We start from the raw sequence: 17,265 nt of genomic DNA, 5'->3' as shown, positions 1-17,265 counted from the left end.
CATCACCGCTATAAAGGGGCTTGCAGATTTTCCAACATTTGCCCTTGTGCTGCCTTCAGTTTGTTGCCGAAGGAAAACATCTGAACTCGTGTGCTCTCTGTCTGCTGTGATTATAATATAGATAAATATCAATCTTGATGTTTGTCTGACTTGCTGAGTGCTGTCAATTAGGGTTGCTCTTAAACTAGAAGAATAATGAAAGCTTTCTGTAGAAAGTCTCAAAGAGCATGCAATCTAATTTCCTGCACCTATCAAATAGCTCCAAGGCAAGGGGACAAATATCAAGGATATAAAGGTAATGAGATCTTTCATTTTTAAAAAAGAATTTGGATTTGATTCAATTTTTTGGGGTACCGTTTTAAATAAATATAATTTTGTGTGAACACCACCATTTATTGTCATATGCAGTGGTGTATTCTGGCCTAGGCCAATTAGGAGCAGCAGGTCCAGATACACTATAGAGGACTGTGCCTAGCTGCTGTAGATTGTACAGTATGGAGTACCCAGTGCTGCGTACCCTTAAAAGATTGGTAGCTGACATTGACATTGTATCCTGAGGTCAGCAGTAAGGTCAGAAGATTCAACAAGAATCCATGTTTTTTTTGTCAAGTAGAAGGTTTGACCCTGGATGGATACAAAAATACTACTTTAGTATGATTTATGAAAACTGCATATAGGGAGCCATATTGTTTTTGTTGGCTGGCAAAGTCTGCTTGGGGAGGGGGGATAAATGTACGCATTATGGATGCCAGGTATTTAGTTTCACTGGAATACAGGCCTTGGTGGCTACAAACAGGCAAGGATTTCACCTTATACAGAGATGGAAATCTCTGGGTACCAAGTCTTTGAGGCAAAGCTCTAGACCAGGGCTGCACAAATCCAGTCCTCAAGGATTGCAAACGGGCCAGTACTTCTGTGCATCCCTGTCTGAAAACCGCCTGTGGCATTTTGTTTTCAGCCCTCAGGGACCTTTTGTAGAGCCCTGCTCTAGACAGTTGGAGGTGTTCTGTCCATTCTGTACACTGTCAGTCCCCTGTTGGTTCCTGAATGTATGTGGTCATCATATAATTCTCCCTCAGTTGTGTAACTGAACATCAACAGAGAGCATAGTTAGAATGATGTCATGTAAGTCACGGATATCTCTGCTCCTTTCCCCTAGTAGCACCAAGTGAGGTATATGGCTGCCTTTCGGAGTCTAGGCTGGGTGATAACCGCACACCGGCCACCGACTACCTAAGAGCCCTGAAAGTCCATCATAAAATGTATACTCGTGGTTATGGGAAGTTGCTGAAACTTATGACATTTTATCCTGGCCCCACCATTTAACATGTGAATGAAGTGTAAGTATGGTGGGAAATGATGTTACTGCTGTGGTTTGCCTGTAAACAACTTCATGGCAGGAGTTGATATGGTGAATAGCTAGCCACATATTTTAACCTACTACTTCTGTATTTCTCGCTTTCTTTATGACATCGTGTAGTCCGTTATTGAATGCTGTAAATAATGTTGCACACGGTAACTGTAGTAAAGGAACATTGTCTAATAAAAAAGTAAGTATCTAATACAACAGGAAATATGTGAAAAAAGCTGTCTTCCTAATTGATATTTAGTTCCATCCTAATTAATGTTTTGTTCCATTCCCAGATACCTTCATTACAATGACACATGTAGCATTATGTACAGTAATAATAATGCAATCTTGTATTAAAAGTTATTACTTCTCATGGAATTTGTCGGCAACATCTGTAATGGATAATTAAGGCTAGGTTTTAAAGCTTGTTGTTGTGTCTTATCTACATGTAAAAAAAATATAAATATTGTAATATAAAATAATACCTTTTTTTTTATTGGACTAACATTCCATTTTACGGCAAGCTTTCAAGAGTATCAACATCCCTTTATCAAGTCAAAAACAGATTGAATAATTTTGTTCTTTCAATTTAATACTATTTGAAGTATGTTTACGCTTGAGATGACAAAATTGGTAACAGGAAAAATAAAGTCGGTTTTACAGAGGTTGTTGTCATTTACTTTTTCATTGCATGAAAAATTGGAGGAGTCTGTATTAGGGGAATTGTAAAAAAATAAATAAAAATGGATAACAAGTGAAAAAATAAACAGAAAGTGTTTAATTTTAAAAAAAAAGGATTCCACTGTGTGATAGATGAAGCTGATAATGTGTATGGGCATATAAAATATTTGATGTAGGTTTTAAATATTTGTTATAAGTATTTGCACAGGAGTCATAGATGACTTCAAGGCAAACATTTATTGTACCAAAGATGTGAGAAACAGCGAGAATGATACATGGGAAGGAATATGAGATGTGGAAGGTTAAAGTAAGTGGCATTAGGCAGTCTAGTGACTAAATCCTGGTTGGTTTGCAAAGTGATATTAAAACCCAGAGCATTCTTTCAATAATAACTAAAGTAGTAGTAGCTTTCCAGCTATTGCCAGGGAAAAAATGGTAATGGTTCAACAGTGGCTGTAGAGATATATGTTGGCTAAAAGTTTTGGATGTGCTACTGTTTAAGAAGTAGTGGCGGAATCCAGTGCCATATGTGGCTCCTGGCACACAAGCCAGACAGGGCTAACACACCAGGCCATGGAGAATCTGCATTGAGTAAGCTGATAAAAAAATTATATAGATGTGTTTCGAATGTCGGCGGGGTACACATTTTTTTTTTCTTTAACTGTAAATGGAACATTTTGAATAATATCGATTGGTTTTATTGTGTTACCTGAAATATGCTTTATAGTATCCATGGTTTCCACCAAGTTAAAATAATTATTGTCAACTCATAATAGAAACACATAAACATAGACTGTGTATATAGAATTTTATATCTAGTATAGCCGTATGTCTATTCCATGCATGCTTAAACTGCTTTACTGTACTAACCTCTACCACCTCTGCTGAAAGGCGATTTAATGCATCCACTAACCCCCAACCCCCCCATAAAGTAATATTTCCTGATAGTACTTTAAAACCTTTGCCCCTCTAATTTTAGACTATGTCCTCTTGTTATGGTGGTTTTTCTTCTTTTAAATATATTCTCCTGCTTTATCAAATTGACTCCCTTTAACTATTAAAATGTTTTCCCCCTTTCACATCTTTCTTCCAGGCTATATATGTTGAAATCCTTTAACCTGTCCTGGTAAGTTTTATCCTGTAATCCATGAACCATTTTAGTAGCCCTTCTCTGCACTTTCTCCAACATTTCTATATCCTTCTGGAGATCCGGTCTCCAGTACTGTACACAATACTCCAAGTGAGGTCTCACCAGTGATCTGTACAACGGCATGAGCTCTTCCCTCGTTCTACTACTAATACCTCTCCCTATACAACCAAGCATTCTGCTAGCATTACCTGCTGCTCTACTGCATTGTCTGCCTACCTTTAAATCCTCAGAAATAATCACCCCTAAATCCCTTTCCTCAAATGTAGAGGTTCTGACTGTATTAAATATTCTACACTCTGTCCTTGGGTGTTTATGCCCCAGGTGCATTATCTTGCATTTATCCACATTAAACATCAGTTCCCACAGCTCTGACCATTTTTCTAGTTTAATTAGCCTTTTGGCTTATCCCTCCAGGAACATAAACCCTGTTGCAAATTTTTGTGTCATCAGCAAACAAAAAGCCATCCCTTATCATCAAGACCTTCTGCAATATCACTAATAAAAGTATTAAAGATGATGAGTCCGAGTACAGATCCCTGAGGTACCCCACTGGTAACAAAACCTTGCTCCAATTATACTCCCTTGACTATGACCCTTCTACCCCTTATATGGGGTAGAGTAAAAAGCCTTACTGAACTCTTCATATGGAACGTCTACTTCACCACCTCAATCTATTATTTTAGTCACCCAAATCAAAAAAATCAGCAAGATTAGCATGATCTTCCTGAAGTAAACCCATGTAGTTTCAACAATCCTTTAACATAGTTTGCATTAATTCCCGCACTACCATAAGACTTACTGGCCTATAGTTGCCTTGCTCCTCGCCTTTCTTGTGAATGGGCAAGACTTATTTGTCTTTACTTTAGACAGCCAAAGTAGAACCTCCTCCTCGATAAACTTATTTAAATGACTATTTTTTTCCTAACTGAGGTCCCTTTCCTTCATTTCTATCTGTGAAAAGTGAATTGAGGCAGTCAGCTAGATCTTTAGCCTCTTCTACATAACTTCTTTCTTTTGTTTTTAATCAAACTAATCCTTGTCTAACTTTCCATTTCTCATTTATGTAACTTAAAAAAAAAACTTCTATCTCACAAAATATCTTATGCATGAAAATCTCTACTACCATGTAATATCAGAGAAAATATGGACTACAACTCACAGGAACTTAACCAGTTTGAGCGCTGGAGGCTGCCAATCTGTAGCATTTTAACATTTAAGAAGAATGCGCCAAATAAAAATCAATTCGCTAAAAGAATAAACATGATAGATTATACCGTATAGAAGCATCTCAATGCAATACACTCTGAGATAATGGGGTAGCATTAATAAATGGTGAGTTGCCGCATGAGATATATTTGTAAGTTTCTCCTATGAAAATCTTGTGATTGCATAGTCAACTCCATTTACATTCTCCATAGAAATTAGATTAAAAAAAAACTAAACTACACAATATATTAGCAGTTGACATATTCTGCATTAGTATTTTCTCTTCCTTGCCCTATGCTACTGGCAGATTTTAATGTTGGGTCATCCATGTTGACCATTGACTACTCACACCAATCTTAATCACCAACGATCCCCCCATCCAGAAGTATAATGTATAATCGGAGATCAATGTTCATTACAATTAACCTTTAGAACAGACTCTGACTAATACAATATGTTTTATTTATAACACACGAATTACTAAATGTTCATGATACTAGTTAAACATGATATGTGCTAAATTGCACTGATCTCATGAGGGTTCTGAGGACCATTATATGAGGTGGAACAAAGATTAAATTGACTAATCAAAAGCTGCTACTGCGCGACATTGCATCATATTCACTATATACCACTCCAGCGGCCGTAGTGTGTGGTCTCCGGCTGGATATGCCCAACCGCATGCTACATAAAAACGTGCAGCCTGTCATATCCAGCTGTCGGCCACGCTTACGCTTCGATGGCTGTTGGCCTTAAAGTGCCAGGGTCGCCTCATTATCCCCAGTCCGGCCCTGTATAGATAGATATATGATATGGACATGTCTAAGATGTGAATATAATGATATTTTACTTTAAACTCCTTCCCCATGGTTGCATGGATTCCCTCATTATGTAATACTGTATACTCAGTATTAGGCGATTCCAACCTTGTGCTTAAAGCTGGGCAGTCATATGCAAATTAGGGAGCCTCTATAAACCTGTTCAAAGCATAATTAAGCATGCTGTCGATAAATCATAAACTTAATACGCAACACGGTAGAATGGACAGGCATACATTTTAGGACAATGCAAGTCAGGTACAAAATTTGGACAATGGTGTTGATTTATAAATGGCACTGCTTTCATGCCAAAACTTTTATACATTGACCCAAATGCAGTTCATATGAAATGTATGGTCTAATAATAAATAATTAATGTGCTTTTACGGCTGATGTGGACTGTACAAAAATATCAGGGTTCTGCTACTTTAGCAAAGAGGGTTTGTTCATTTTGAGCATTTTGTTCAGGTATATGCCTTAGGGCATCATGTTCTGTGGAGTGAGTGCAGTGCAACTGAAGTTAGGTAAAGTGAACAATACATAAAATAAAAAGTTTTTACTTAACAAAAATTATTTAAACACATATCTTGTTTATTCAATACAAATGTATTTTACTTTTGCATAGAATACTTGAATACATTTTGAATGGCACTTAATTCTCTTTGGCCATACCAGGAACCTGCACTTACTACCTTTACTGATTTTATTATACCCATGTGTGTGTGTGCTAGATTCAACTATTTATATATAAATAATCGCAAAATAATAAAACCCAATAAGTAACACCTAACAAGCTGTAACTTTAACCCATTAAGTGCCAAAAAGATGAGCGATGACCCACATTCCTTCCTTATCAATCTGTTACCTATAGGGTTAAACTACTGGTGATTCTAAGATTTTGAGAGCTATAAGGTTACAGAGAAAAATGATTTACTAGAGGTTTTGATTTTGGAGAGATTTCTCTGTAGGGACAGCACCTAAAGAATTTGATCCTTCATTTTCTCCGAATTAATAGATTCCAGATTAACTCCATGTCTCCCATCTGATGGAAATCTCTTCATTTTTAGACTTTTTTTTAAATATAATATAAAATATCCCACGTGTGTTTAGTTTTCATATATTTGATTGAGAAGTACTGTGTTTTTCTATAGAATGTGTTTGTAGAATGGTTATTCATATTACTACCGCTCAGTAAATAGAACAGGTGATGGAATCCTCCAACATTCTATAAAAGAATTAGAGCAGCACTTAGATTGTCGGTGATTTTTAATGAAATTAGTGAAAATATTCTTATAAATTCATGTTTTGGTGTGTGCGGGGAAGATGTATCACATAAGACACCTGTAAAAGCAACATAACATTATTTGGAAACAATCTGACAGCAAATTAATTAACACATCAAACATACCGTTACTTATTTACAAATCTAACTTTATACTTTCATTTAATTCCATAATCAGGGAATCTTTCCAGCAATTCCTGACATTCTGAGCACTTGAATTCCGTGGATCCACCAACTTTCAGTAGAAAAATGGGTGAAAAAAAACCTGCAATTGGGTTTTTATTCTTTTACCATATTTGATTTAATTTTATGTGTAGAGGCCATTGAATGTAATCCAGTGATCAGTAATCAATGGAACGGAATCCCTGCGGGTTTATCGCTGTTCGTTCCCGGTTACACGCCGTGTATTCCATGCACATAATACAGAGCAGTGACCGGTAACTCACCGGCAGCGCGCACAGCGTGAGAGTGTCCCGTACGCTCCAAATCGCTGCTATTATCTCTTTATCTGTCTCTATCCCCCTGTCCATTGGTCTGCAGGGACACACGTGACCCTCCGCCAAGAGCTCGGATTTCAGCTGAGCTCCGCTGCTGTCTCGGTGTCCGTGGTCACAATGTCCCAATTTGACGGGTTAGGATGGACAGACACTATCACTGGCCGGGGATGCACTGTCCCTGCCATCTGCCCTGCATGCTGCACACCAGCGGCTCCACGAGAAGCACAGCTTAGGAGTTGTTAGCTGTGTAGGGGAGACATATTTTGGGGCTGATGGTCATCTTGAACTTTCAGGGCATCCCTATCTTTCCATTTACACTCAGAGGCCCTCCAGGCCCTCCATAGACTGCTCCCTCCATGGAAGTGCCAGCTCTGCCCCCCTCTTCTCACAAAGTACAAGACTTTTCCCAAGTACCGGCGCAGACTCCCCAGGGGGCTGGTCACCGACTACACTTGGGTACGATCCTTTCTCCTTCCATCCGTATCTCACATGTGGGCTGAACATGTACCACCCCAGTAAAGAAAATGGATCATACCTGGGGAGAGGATGTGCACCAGGGGAGCAAAACATCGGCAGATCATTTGAGTGGCTGAAAGTAAGGAGGAAATCTTATAAAACAGGTTGGTCGGATTCCTTGTTTTTGTTATTTCACTTTCTTGTTCTCCTTCATCTCTCTCTCCCCCTTCTTTCCTGTTCCATATCTCCTTTTCACCCCATTCACTCAAGTCTTCGTTCTCAGTTATCTTACTTTTCCTGGATGTATTTTTCTAGTTGGGCCAGCATAGACAAATATGTAAAGTTACATAAACTTTCTGAACCTCAGGTGGATTCCATTTGAAAAAGAGACTTCTGAGGTCTCAAAAGCTGAAGTAACTGTACATCCTTTTCTATGCTGGCCCAATAGAAGGCATCTTATTCATTTGCAAACCTTCCACTACTCAATTTTCTCATTCACTGTTATCTTCCAGTTCCATATCCTTCACTCTTTACTTATCTCTTTGGTTCTGCACTCATTTCTTTATCTTTCTCTCTTTGGCTTTCTGTAATGACAGTTTCATGGCTCCACATATAAGAGATCGCATTATGTGTTCCCAGAATATATTAATCACATATTAATCACACAAACTATAGAGATGGTTAATTGTTTGCTATGCCAGTGTGTTCCCTGCCCCAGCACATCATGTAACTGGGTTATCTTGGCTTTCTATGTGCAGCTCCCAATGGGAAATAGACTTGACACCTTACTGTAATTTCATTTTTAAAACCAAGGTGATCAATTCGGATGAGACAAGCCATGTACCGACTCCTCACTTAACTGTGTTAAATATATTATTACACAGGGAATAGCTAAATTGTATTAAGCATGAAAATTGTACTTTTGCTCCCTTTATGGCAATAATGATTTCCAGAATCATGTATTTCTAAGATTCAGTTTTAAAATAAGAGAGATAAAATAGAAATTTTGCATTAGCACTTTTTTAGTGTCAGGGACCTGCTGCCTACTTTGGCAGTGAAAGGGTTAATGGCAGATTAAGCCCCCCCCCCATGGATCCCCTGCTGTTCTCTACAGGGAATCACTCATTGGTTTGTTTAGGACCTGGAGAGTTGGAAAAGTTTGTGTTACCCTTAATCCTCTCAAAGTTTATACATCTCTCCCTAATCTTGATCAATGATTTGTAAAGAGGCAGTCAGTAGGCTGTTTATATGTTTGTTAAACCTGGAGATTAGAGGCCATGATTAGACTTTACTCCTGTTCAATCACTTAAAAGACACAAGCATGGTGCCTACAAGGCTGATTTACTTGGTATTCGTATTTGGCATATTTTGGTTTGTTATTAAAAAAAAAATATTTTCACATAAATAGAGAGTAAGTAGATGATCAGTAATGGGGCAGTAATTTGTTTACAACTCTGACTAAATGTTAAGTTCTATAGTGTTTATTTTGGCTCTTGATGGTGTAGCGTGAAGGGTAGGTGGTTTCATCCTCCATTTGGCTGAACACAGCAAATTTAATCCTGTACAGAGGTCATCATTTGCCAGTTATGTGAAGCCACTCAGCTTTTTTTATGTTTTCTACTTTACTGGAATGGTAGTAGATAACTGGAACAACCTCCTAGCAGAAGTGGTAGAGGTTAATACAGTAAAGGAATTAAAAAATGAGTAGGATGATTAAGGTTTGAGTCTTTAGGGCAGGTATTCCCTGCTCCTCCCAACTAGACTCCAAAAATTGCTTTCCAGGTTATTCTGAGGTTCCTGGTGGCGAGTTCCAAAATAATTCTGCAGGGCTGTAGGTGGGGTATTGCTTTTCCCCTTTTTAATAATAAATGTGCCTGGCACAGACCTCTCTTGCCACTAATCTGCTCTTCTGCCAGCTGCCATGTGATGCAGAATGCCAGTATGACATCATATTCTGGCACAGATAGATGTCACCAAGCCTTTGGCAGGCAACCAATTTAGGGCCCAAAATTGCATCGTAGAAGCATAGAATTTGATGCCCATATTAAATCATAAGACTCCATTAACATTAGCATGCAACCTCGCAGAGACTCCCACATGGCCTAAGTTCCTAAGAAGCAGATTGTTTATCACATGGGTAATCTGATAATGTATCCCAGTGCTACTTGTCTAAAGTCACAAAGAAGGGTGAAGAAGTGGCGACTGCATAGACCTTACATCCCAGCACATACAGCTAGTTTGGGGGGATCCTCTGCTATACCCTTGTGGCCCATGCCTGGATGTCAACAGGCTGGTGGACGGGGTCTCCCTATGTCCTAGGCGGTTATATATTGTTTTTTTCTGATATATTAGCTCTTAGGGTGATAGAATATGTATTTGTCTATAGGGACTGCACAGGTTTTTCGTTTGACCTGGAGCTTGTATATAAACAGATTTCCACACATTTTCATTTATCGATGTATTCGCACACACTAGGTACATATCACTATTTACTTTGGTGTAAGTGGTACTTTACCTAATAGCTCCATATCATCACCAGTCTTATAAAAATATTGAATTTATTCTTACAGACTCTTCCGCGATTATCCTCCGGTATTAACGTGGCTAACTAGGACAATGAATAGGCAGTCTAAGCATCTTTTGAAGGGATTAACCCAATATCGACCTCTCAGTGGTCTAAGTAGCTGGAATTAAGGTACTTTTACTAATTGATCTTTGGGATTAGAAAGTGAAAGTGGCTGGAGATAAGATTAGGGTTAGGTTACCTGCTGTGTGCGCAATTAGCAGAACACAGTATATTATCTCAAATGCCTGGCCAGCGGTAACCAAGCACTTCTCACACTGACCTTTCTCAAGGGAAGGGGTTCTTCAAATGATGATGCCATACATTTTTTAATTCATTTCTGAAGAATTGAAGTTGACTTGTATGCAATGAAGATGTTTAGCCACCCTCTAACTATATAGTAAAAATGAAGAAAAGAGAAGTATTTTTTTCAAGCCAAATATTTAAGGCTCCCAGCCCCGTTATGGCCCCAACATTTCACACAATAACACCTCTTCCCCATATTTAAATAGAGCCTTCACAATGGGACCCCAAAGTTTTAGAAAAAAAAAAAAAGCCCACCTATGTTCCCGCAGGCCCCCTTTATTTAAAAGTATAGCCCATGGCCCTCTACTGGCATCATTCAGAGCATGTAACGTGGAGGATGGTAAATTATGGATGTTGAGGGAGTTGTTATACTGGTTATGTACTGGTTATACTGGCTATGTAACACAATAGTTGGGTTGGGGGGTATTTTCCCATCACTGCACTTAAAATCTGCCCAGCAAATAGTAGGCTGTAAACTGAGACCTGCACTTAGGACAATAGTTCGGGGAACACATATCGAATCTTTCTGCCCTTTTTTGAAAACACAGCAAAATATATTTAAATATGTTTTATTTTGTAAATAGACAGTAAATTAATTCAGAGCTTATTTTGCTGGTAGTAGTTAAAGATATTTTTTTTAAATGATATTTGCTGTTATTATGTAAATTAAATGTATGTTAAATTATTCTTCATTTTTTTGGTGGATCTCACCATTGTAGGTTATGTGATAGTTAAGGCTATCGCTTCATAACGCATAGACTAGATGAGCTGATTGGTTCTTATCTGCCATCAAATTAAAAAAAGGATGATGTCATAAAAAAAGCAGTAGCACGAAGTCTTGGTAAGTTTATTGAGCTCACTGCCATAAAATACAAGTATCTAACAGAAAGACATAAAGCAAGTCTACATATATATTAGTGAATTTTCTCAATCTGATTAATACTATCAATCCATATTCACATATACATAAAATACATATAGTTAGACATGCTCTTAAACAAACACGATGACATTTCGCCACATTGCGGTGTAAATCTGCTCACACATTCACAGGATACTTCACACTATTATGAACGCTGTTATCAAATAACTTCTGTGAGTCTGTTCCTGATAATCTGGGCGTCTGTTCTTGATAATACCTGTCAGGACATGATTAATGGCGCTCACCCTATTATAAGTTACCATTAAAACTACGCTACTTCTTTTCCAGAAAGAGCAAACACACTAACAGAATACAGAGAGAATACCTTGTTTATATGATTTTTGTCTGTTTTGCTTAGTTCCATGATAAAAATATATTTAAAAAAAAGTATATTCTATATCAGACTGCTGACAGTGATTAAAGGGCAATCATAAGTATTGTTGTCATTGATCTGTCCCTATCTCCATGCAGAGTCACTGCTCTGTTATTAACCTCCAGATGTTGGGTATGTAAATGTTGCAGGTCACACGTGAACACGTACTGGAAGAGCATGTTCGAGACGCTTGCTTGCATTTTCCCTCGTGCCATAGGTTGAGCAATGAACCCTACAGTTTCTGCCTCGTTTATGGAACCCTACTAGACAAGGGGTTAGGTACAAGCCACATTAATACTATACTTTAGTAAGGGTTATGATGCGTCAGAATTTTAATAATGTAATAATGTACATTATTGCAAAACTGTCCAATTCTGGAGTGTAGGAGGAAGAGTTCAATTTTAATAAACCATTTATTTATGCGGAATAAAAAAAGAAGAAAAAAAACTTGTTTTCACTGTTAATTAATTTTAAGAAAAAATGGTTGAGGAAGAGGGGTTATCTCTGCATAAGGGCAACTGAGGATTTAGACAATCAGCCCCACTGCCGCCCTGTACATGAATAGTTATTGAGATTGCTGATGCGCACAATGTTTTTAGGGGCCCTAAGACAAAACCATTTAAAGTGACCCTAGTTAAATGTAAATTTTAAAGTTTTTGTTAGAAAGGATACATTACATGCATACATTGCATGATTCTGTATCACATCTTTCCCATAACCTTTGAATGACTGCTTAGACCAGGGTTGTCCAACCTGTGGCCCTCCAGCTGCTGCGGGACTACATATCCCATACTCCTCTGCCAGCCCCTTAGCTGAAAGAGCATGGGAGATGTAGTCCTGCAGCAGCTGGAGGGCCACAGGTTGGATACCCCTGCCTTAGACCAATGGAGACCCTAAACAACTGCTTAATTTTTACATTGTTATATATGGTGTTTGCTTCACCCTATGGAATTATAGGGTGCAACTGATTTTTTTAAACCGTGTTGAAACCTAACTTTTTGAAATAACGTGCCCTGTCTTTTTAAGAAATGGAGCAAATGTGGTAAAGATGATACATTTACCGGCTAACTGAATTACAATACATTAAAAGGTTTTGAGACTACATAATGTCCATTGGAAATTGCTTCAACTATACAGCAACATTCAGACGGTCACAGCAACATAGAAAGATTGTTAATCGACATTACATTAGTGTACGGATGTCAAAGGGAAATGGAAATGTGTGCCATCTTAGTGTGTTAGTGCGTTTGGTCTTTTGGTGTTACAGACTGCCAGACTATGTGTCTGTGCGTAAGATTGATTGTGTGAATGGTGTGACGTAAATCCTGTATCACAGTTTAAGCCTGAAGTAAAGTTGTCAAATGTAAGCATTATTTTGTATTCCCGTATCTTCCTTTCTCTGTGTATAGAAATTCCCCATTAATTTGGTGACGCTCATATTTTGGCAGAAATGGTCTCCTACAAATGTGTCTGCCCTTTTTCTGTCCACATTATGTCATCTTGGCCTGTTTCACCTACATATAGTCCTGCATTGGGGCAGCGAACACACACGATGAGATATACCACATTGGATGACTTGCATGAGAAGATTAGACCCTTAAACGACAAATGAATTCACAACAATGTACTCACCCAGGACATTTTTAAGTACCCTATAGAACATGAACAGTGTTTTCTCTGAAAGACCAACTTATAGATACAGTGTATCCTCATTTTAAATATAATAGGGTTAAGTGAATATAAACATGAATATAAAATACGAAATAGCAGATAGATGGACTCCTTGTAGTGGAGGGCTGGGACATTCTGGCCCTGGGTGCAAGTAAAGTTGAGTAGTGCCCAGTCCCCTTTAACTTACAAACACACACTCATTCTAACACACACACACTCATTCTAACACACACACTAACACCCTCACTCTTAGAAAGGCTGGTATTATAGCCAACAATATTTGTATGTACCCTTAGAAGGTAATACCTCATAGGTAGCTTCAATGCACACTCTACCCTCTTGCATAAACCATATTATAGCTGTGAGGTCCCCCACCGTCCTGGTGGATTGAGAATGAAATGGTTAGCCCATAAGGCTGATTATGATTGTTAAGCCACAAACACAAAAAAAAACTATGTATTAGGTGTTCCTTGAGTAGAATAAAATCATTCAATATCTTTGCTTAGGGCAGCTCCTAAAGGCTCCATATGTAAATGACTCAGGCTAGCATTTTGACATCCAAATATAAGGGTCTCTTAAAGCTAAATAAAGTATTCTTTTAGTTCTCAAATATAATTTACTAGACATCATTGTACATTGTTAATCTCTACAGAGCTCTTTGGAAGCGGAAATTTAGCGTAAATTATATTTCTCTATATGCTACTTCATTTATGAATGTTTTAAGTAACACACTGAGATCCCTGTTGTGCATTATAAAATATTACAGTTATAAACAATGCTTGTTCTGTTTTCAGCAAGTGGCAAATGTGAGTGTTCTAGCAAACGCTTGTTTTAGAATTCAGATTTTAAATAAGATTAAAGTACCATTTGGCATGGTTCTATGGGTAGGCAATGTATTTCGGGCCAGACTGAGAATAAAAAAAATTGCCCTATAAATGGCCTATAAATCAAAGTTGTGTGGCCCCCCGCTGGATACATGTGACCACATGCATAGTTTTACATCAGTTGACATTTATGAATGTAGATATGTAGCACATGGCTACACTGTTCTACATTCACATGCCTCCCAACAGTCCTGGTTTTCACGGGACAGTCTTGATTTCAGGCACTATCCCTCTGTCTCAGGTAGTTGCCCCATTGTTGTGCTTTTGCAGGCTGTGGGTGAGCATGGGCCGGTTAGGGAGATCCTCTGATCTCCCATGACTGGCCCAGGGAGATGAAAAATGTAGGTCAGTGCTATTATATTATAAACCAATAACAGCACATATACTAAACTGCAAAGCGTCGGATAATACTCCAGACCCCTTATGTTTCTTTGTAGCTTTATTCAAAGTGATGAATAGGCTCCAATCGGATAACATGTTTACTGGCTTACTAAATCTAATACATTTGTGGTAGGATTAAATAAATCACAAATTTCACAAAGGTGAAACCGTTATTCAATTGAAGTATATATCTAAGTAGCAGTTTCACAGCCGACTCGGTTCAGTTCTTCTCTGTCACGCCTGGCAGTGGAAAGTCATATTGTGGTAATGTCCAAAAGGAAAGCCCTATGGTATATGGGTAGCCAAAGTTCTCTTACTTATTCTGGTTTTACTGTTATCTCCTTAGTTGTTTCGATGTCCTAATGAAATCAAATTAATGTAATTAAATAGACATTTAGCAGAGAATGCTCCACTAGGGACACCCATGTATTACCAGAGCAACGCTAAATCTATGATTCTTCTCATCTAACCTCTCAGTAAAACTCAGCAGAGCATACATATTAACATAAATCTAGCACAGATCTTTATTCTACTATTTCTTATGATGGAGAGTGGTGATGTCATAAGGGTAATTCAGCCTTCAAAGTAATTAGAGAAGGAGCCTAGTTTACATTTAACCCCTTAATGACAAAGCCCGTACATGTACGGGCTCAAAATGTATTGTTTTCAATGGGTTTAGGACCGCCCATTGTCCTTAAGGGGTTAAGGGATGTCCAAACATTATTAATAAACAGAAATACAAACAACTTCCTGACATTGTTCCAGTTCCTTGTATTTCCCTTTCATTCCTTGTTCAGTGTTTAACAATTCTCAGAGTGAAGAATGATCATAGCCCCATTCCTCTGTGACATACATAGTAACCGTATATTTCAGATATGTTAAACTCTAAGCTAATAACCCTGTGTTGTAGAATGTACTGTCCATGTCGGTACACTTAGCCATGTTGACCTTCTGTCCCTCTTGCCTTCTGTTTTTCCATCCGCAGCCAGGCCAGTAGGACATGGCTTTAAGAGGGATCTTGGTGCATCTCCGAGGACTAATTTCACAATCAGACAGCTTACTGAGTTGGAGAAGGAGTTTCACTTAACTCATTGTTTGACCCCGGCTCGACGTGTTGAGATTGCTTCAATACTGCATTTAAGTGAGGCCCAGGTCAAGATCTGGTTCCAGAACAGAAGGATGAAGCAGAAGAAGTGGAACACAAAGTTTAGGGAACACAAAGCGTTATCTACTGGAGAAGACTCATCACTTTCAGATAAGTCTGAAATGTCCCCAACTTCATCACCTGTAAGAATCAGCAACACCATCAGCTCAGATTACTTTGAGCTGTGATGTCATTGCGAAACGCACTTTTTTGTCATTTTTTTCTTTTAGCTCACTTAAAATGAAGTGTTTTTCAAGAGCAATGGTGTTCATTTTCATCTAAAGGTTTTATCTGTCAATATGATATCTTATGTCATAATGCTGCTTCCACTTTCATTAATGATGTCATAATGTATAGCTTTTTTTACACCTCACATTGTCAGTTGCATTGAAGGCTGGTAACTTAAAACCTTCTGTGTTGTAGAAAGATGAATTATATTTATACATATTTGTTCATATAGAATGTTGTTTTAATAAAGACAAATAATTCACATGTTTGATGCTCTCAAACCGACCTAAAGTTCAGTGCAGTACACATCAAAGCACCAAGTATTTTTTTAGTGCAGTACACATGGAAGCACCATGTAGATCTCAAGCCAATCCTCAAATAATCTGTTAATGTTTCATGAAAAACATTACATGGTACTCCGTGTCAAGCGGGCTTAGCTTTTATTATATTCAGTGTGGTAATTATTATTAAAGTTATATGGAGTTGGTTTTACAACTAGCTTTGTCCAATCCATGGCCTAAGGAATTTAAACAGCTGGCACAAATATGTAATATGACCAGACCACATCTGTGCCATAAACTGCGTGTGAAATGATTCATTTTAACCATCTTATGCTGGCTTCACAAGCACATTTAATATTTCACGACTGCGACATGCTGCAATTTAAATTTTTCACTCTTTGCAGGTTAAGGTGGGAAAAAAAATCCAGATATGTTACAACAGCCTTTAATGTAACAAACACTATTATCTCTGAAAATACTGGATGTATCCATCTGGACCTGATTTGTACATGTTAAAAATATCACATCTCTAATAAACTTGAAGGTGACACAAATTAGTAAAGCCAACGCAATCCCCTCAGTTGGTCAAATTGGAGATTAGCTAAGGAAAGTGCAGAGGCGGACTACAAACTTAACCCCTTAATGACAAAGCCCGTACATGTACTCAAAATGCATTGTTTTCAATGGGTTTAGGAACCGCCCATTGTCCTTAAGGGGTTAAGAAGCCGGAGGGAAGATCTTGGCTATGAAAAGAAGAATAGAAAATAATAGACAAAATGTCTTACAGGCCATTATACAAGTACTGTACATAGAGGGACAATACAAACTGCTGTCGATGACCATTTCATTATTAGAACTATACAAAAAAGGTGATCCATTCAGACACAAAGAAATATTTTTTTCACCTTAAGCAGCTAAAAGAGTTCTTTATAGTAAGAACAATAAAGATATAGAATTTACTACCTACATAAATTGTACAAATTCAATTGATGCCTTTAAATACGGTCTGTAAGAAAATGACAATATACTCATATAAAGGTTATAATCGGCAGTAAGTATAGCTTGTTGACC

General features: G+C 38.0%; 1 protein-coding gene across 1 annotated transcript; it reads left to right on the top strand.

Moving 5' to 3' along the window:
- The first annotated feature begins 7,165 nt into the window (after nt 1-7,165).
- Nucleotides 7,166-15,873, top strand: LOC128473817 (homeobox protein Hox-A1a-like). Its single transcript, XM_053456046.1, has 2 exons — nt 7,166-7,605; nt 15,527-15,873. Exons 1-2 carry the CDS (start codon nt 7,488-7,490, stop codon nt 15,871-15,873), a joined length of 465 nt encoding a protein of 154 aa, XP_053312021.1. The 5' UTR covers nt 7,166-7,487.
- Nucleotides 15,874-17,265: the final 1,392 nt, after the last annotated feature.

Source organism: Spea bombifrons, chromosome 2, assembly GCF_027358695.1.
Source record: "Spea bombifrons isolate aSpeBom1 chromosome 2, aSpeBom1.2.pri, whole genome shotgun sequence".
Classification (NCBI taxonomy): Eukaryota; Metazoa; Chordata; class Amphibia; order Anura; family Pelobatidae; genus Spea; species Spea bombifrons.
Note: the sequence above shows the minus strand (reverse complement) of the source record. Positions and strands in the feature narration are given on the sequence as shown.

Excerpts from the sequence above, each read along its gene's own strand:
- LOC128473817 (XM_053456046.1), top strand. The coding sequence starts at position 7,488 with ATGTACCACCCCAGTAAAGAAAATGGATCATACCTGGGGAGAGGATGT. Across the intron at positions 7,606-15,526 it reads GAGGAAATCTTATAAAACAG|CCAGGCCAGTAGGACATGGC; the intron begins GTTGGTCGGATT and ends TTCCATCCGCAG.